The 4,461-nt window shown below is 44.6% G+C and overlaps 1 protein-coding gene and 1 non-coding gene across 2 annotated transcripts; one reads left to right on the top strand and one right to left on the bottom strand.

The window, feature by feature from the left end:
• Positions 1 to 1,500: 1,500 nt before the first annotated feature.
• LOC131478561 (heterogeneous nuclear ribonucleoproteins C1/C2-like) lies at positions 1,501 to 2,517 on the bottom strand. Its single transcript, XM_058658782.1, has one exon. The coding sequence runs from the start codon at positions 2,379 to 2,381 to the stop codon at positions 2,142 to 2,144; it is 240 nt and encodes a 79-aa protein (XP_058514765.1). The 5' UTR covers positions 2,382 to 2,517; the 3' UTR covers positions 1,501 to 2,141.
• Positions 2,518 to 4,065: 1,548 nt separating this feature from the next.
• Positions 4,066 to 4,196, top strand: LOC118760552 (U6atac minor spliceosomal RNA). The gene has a single exon (XR_004996855.2). It is a non-coding gene; the product is annotated as a U6atac minor spliceosomal RNA (small nuclear RNA).
• Positions 4,197 to 4,461: the final 265 nt, after the last annotated feature.

The raw sequence follows: 4,461 nt of genomic DNA, 5'->3' as shown, positions 1-4,461 counted from the left end.
TGGTGTTTACCAGCTGGTGCAGGGTCATGCTTAGTCCTACCCTGCACCAACCAACACATGTAACATTGGGTGTAGCTGACTCTCATGTGTCTCGATGGGCACTACGCCCTACTCAGGACAACCCCAAAGAATTCCCTACCTGACCCATTCCCAGCCCTGGTTTTCAAGAGTGCCAACAGCAGCTAGCCCAAGTGAGCACACCCCCAGCCCCAGTTCTCATGCCTACTTCCAGGTGCTACAGCCTAGTTGGGCTGACCCCTATGAACCCCTTCTCTGCCCATCCCCAATCCTGGTTTTCATATGTGCTGGTAGGTGCTGCAGCCTAACCTGGCCCAATCTGCCCCGAATCCTGGATCTTAACTGCATCAGCAGATGCTGCAGTCTGGCAGGGGCATTCCAAATGATCCCCAACCAGGGCTACCCCTAGCTCGGGTTCTCAGGCATGCCAGTGAATTTTGTGTCCCAGCCCTGCATTGCCAACTCCCAGCTCTGACACTCACCAGGTTGGGTCTGTGGCCTAGCCTGATCTGGCCTGCTCCCAGCCCCAGCTTTTTTATGTGCCTGTGGATATGGTGGCCTATTTGGGGCAACCCCAGGGAATACCTACAAGACCTGGTCCTAAATACAGTTTTCCCAAACACAAGTGGGTGCTACAACCTAGCCTGGCCCAGCCCTACCCCAAGCTCAGCTCTTGTATGTGCAGATGGGTGCTTTAGTCTGATCCAGGAAGCCCCTCTGGAGTCCCCCTTGTGATACACTTCATCTAACACCTTAAAATTGCCTGTGGTACAGTGACCCAGTCTATGGAAGCACCCCAGAAATCATTTGCTGGATGTCAAACAAATACTAAGTGGTTGCAGTTCCCACCCATCCTGTTTCCTGGCCCCAAGCAATGCACAGCACCCTGCAACCTGCAGGTTATGGCAAAGATGGCAATGGGTTAGCCCATGCTGGAGTGCACTTATGGCTCTGCCCCACCTCCCAGTCTTTAAAATACAAAGACTAGAATAGATAACTATGCTGATACACTGGTATAGTTAACACAGATTTGGCATTAAACAGGCTCAAAACACCTGCTTTTCTTGGCTGCTTTTCTTTCAGCAGTGTTACACTTGCCTAAGTACAAAGTAACCTAAGCAGTTGCATATAGCTCAGGATAAATCAATAATTTTTAAAAGAGAAGGTGAAAAAGATGAAGCACATTTTTATTAAGTATTTACTATGTACCAGGAATAGTGCACACAAACACATTTGCTCCTGAAAAGTAGTCCAGAGAATGAAATATCATAATTGCAATTTTAGACATAAGAAAACTGTGACCAGGCCACACATGTGAGAGGGCAAACTGAGGTTTGAACCAAACTTGGACTCCATAGCCTCTACTTTTTCCCAGAGCCGCATGTGTCTTTCAGCTTGAATTTCATCTGCAGCTTTTCAAGTTTCTTTTCTGTGACCAAGGCTTAAGCTGGAATTAGTTATCTGTTTTTGTTTTTTTTTTCCTGGTTTAATAAGGACTCGTTTATTTTGAGAAAAAAGGTCCCAACATCAGGCTGTTCACAAAAATAACCCACAGTATCAACTTTAGAAAACAAATATTGAGACTATTACACTATTTTTTTTTCTAGAGGATGCATTTGACATGCCAACTCTCATTCACAAAAATACATTGTTACAGTTGTGTTGAACAGTCCCACACAGCACTATCAGGTGGGGTAGAGCACACACACCTTTAACTCAAAGCTGCTCACAGGTGCTACTCAGCTAAATGAGATGGCCTTTGCAGTTAGGGAAGCAACTACAGAACTTGTGTATGCATGGAAAGAACTGTACTCCCTGCATTAACAAGAGATTATTTTGGAGACAGTTGATAAAAACCATACATCCTTTTTTATTGTTAAGTCAGAGGTATCAAAATTAAAAAGCAAAAATTACAGGGCAAGACTTAACAAAACTACCAGGAGCATCAAAGGAAGTGAACATGGGACTAGGCGCAGGGAAATGAATTAATGAACACGGGAAAGACAAGGATGGGGCGAACAGTGAAGAAGATACTAGGGGAGAGGATCTGGTGAAAATTTTGATCTTAGACAAGCGCCTAGATAAAGAAACAATGGGATAAGATTCTAAACCCCACTATGTGCTTAAGAGTCATCCTGGCCATTGGCGCTGTCTCTGTCATCCTCTCCTTCCTCAGCCTCTTTTTCATCATCCTTGATCAACTCCAGCTGGTCATCACCCCGATCTTCATTATCATCATCATCCAGTAGGTCCCCCTCCTCAGCAGAGTCATCTGCACCCCCCTCAGACTCCATCTTCACATTAGTCTCATCTTTCTTCAGGGAGCTGCTGCTCTGCTCCTCTTCTGACTTATCATTCTTCATCTCTACTGTTTGTTTGCTCTGTTCCTTTTCAATTTTTTCCAGGCTTTCCAGAAGAGAATCCACTTTTTGTTTTTTGTTTTATTTGGGTCAACTCCTTCTTAATGGACTGAAGGTCATCTCCTTTCAATTTTCCACAGTGGTTCTGGCTCCTTCACTGATGCTTCACGCTCTTCTCAGAGGGCAAAGGAAAGGGCAGCTTGTGAGGAAAGTAAGGGCAAATGGGTCATCCATAGGGAATGTGTGGGTTTGGTAGCCCAATGACATGTCTGGCAGGACTCTCTCCATGTGGTGACCCAGACCTTGGCCTTTGGAAGACAGTACTGGAGTCCCAGTGGACCTGTGAGTTGACACTGTGGGCCATTTACAGCATTACCAGGGCTCTTCCAACCAGCATGTGGCCTGTGAGACAAGAAACAAGCACAGAAGTTTCAAGGTTATAGCTGACTCAGTCCATTGCTCTGGCATTGCGGTCATAGACACATGTGGGAAATTCCCAAATTGACTTTCCCACGGAGCTGTTCTGGAGTAGGGGAAAGAAAGAGGCTGAGGAGGGGTGTATTTTAGTTATTTATTTGATTAGAATTTGTTAAATCTTTGGACTGTTTCAACCAGAGGCAATGAGTGGGATTTCCCCTGGGGGTCACTTCCGGGCATATGGAAGAGTTGAGAGGTCAGAAGGGCCAGGCTCAATTTTCCATAGTGAGGAAACAAGAGGCTACATTAACATAAAGCAAACAATGCCAAATTCTTTCTGTTGGTCTTCAGGCAGCTGCCATAGCATTTTGAAGACCCCATCCATTCTTTTTTTCCCCACCTCCAAACCTTGTCCTCTGGGTTCCCCTTGCATTAGAATCATGTGGATTCTTCTACATCCTTGCTCCTTCCAAATCCTTCTGCTTTCTCGCTTGACTTAGCCATGCACATCCATCCCCCAAAATCCCCTCATTGTTCATCAGCAATGTCTGACACACTATTACTTTGACACTTGTCATAGTGGTCCTCTACCTCATTGTCTCAGCTACCTATTATTGGTTTCTTCAACTAATCTCTGTGCACCTACACTTTGCACCCTACTTCCCTGGACCAAATCCACGTTATCACCACTGCTAGATGAGTCTGGCTAAGTAACAGAGTCCCTTAAGAATTCCTTCAAGCTTATAGCAGAAACTCCATATGCCTCAATCTGACATTAAGGTCCCATGCTAATCGCTGTCCACTTTGATTTCTAAGATTAGTTCTTACCACTTCCCTCCTGGATTTGGAACTTCTAAAGAAATAGAGAATGCATTTGGTTTATGTGTGTGACTGTAGTCACACAGAAGGGTGCCTTTGAACATCCCAGGATCAGGATTTTCTTGCTGAAATAATGAAAGTGATTAAAAACACACACACACACACTAGGACTTAATTTTTAAATGAATATAAAGTCTTCTGTTATTGATCAGTTGAATGACCTTGGATAAGTCCCTTCCTCTTTCTGGCTATCTGACTTCAACAGAAATTTTGAACTTGAACTTTTAGCCCACAAAAGGCCTGCTGACATGTTTTGCTGGCTTGCCCGTTAAAATGATTTTAAACTCCTTTATGGAAAGCATGTGTGCTCTAGCTTCCTCCTCTTCTATTTTCTTGTAACACCACCACCACAACCATCACCCCCCAACACCTTATTTTCATTAGAAACTTGGTGGTGTATGAAAGGAGAGAAGGTTAACACTCCCCTTGACAAGGATGGAAGAGGCCCTTAGGCCTGACAACACGCATATGGTCAAGGCATTGCCACCTACTTCATTAGCTACTTGGAGACTAAAGGCATTTACATTTGTGACCTTTGGATTAGCTGGTATTTACTCACCTTTCAACTCTGCCATGGCTGAAATTCTCTGCTTGACCTGGTTTGAAGTGAAAATTGCAAGTGCTTTGCTTAAGTGGTTTCTGATGTCATCTCATGTACAGCAGCCAGACCAGACTGACTTTGCCCTCGCAAAACAGGCCAGCAAAGAACTGTGCTGTATACCTTTTGTATTTCTGACTTAGACAGTCTGCTGCAGAGAGAGATGTTATTGCATTGAGACTGATTGTC

This window comes from Ochotona princeps, chromosome X (genome assembly GCF_030435755.1).
Source record: "Ochotona princeps isolate mOchPri1 chromosome X, mOchPri1.hap1, whole genome shotgun sequence".
Taxonomy (NCBI): Eukaryota; Metazoa; Chordata; class Mammalia; order Lagomorpha; family Ochotonidae; genus Ochotona; species Ochotona princeps.
This window is presented reverse-complemented; position numbering and strand designations above follow the sequence as displayed.

Coding starts and splice junctions, on each gene's coding strand:
- LOC131478561 (XM_058658782.1), bottom strand. CDS start 2,381: ATGAAGAATGATAAGTCAGAAGAGGAGCAGAGCAGCAGCTCCCTGAAG.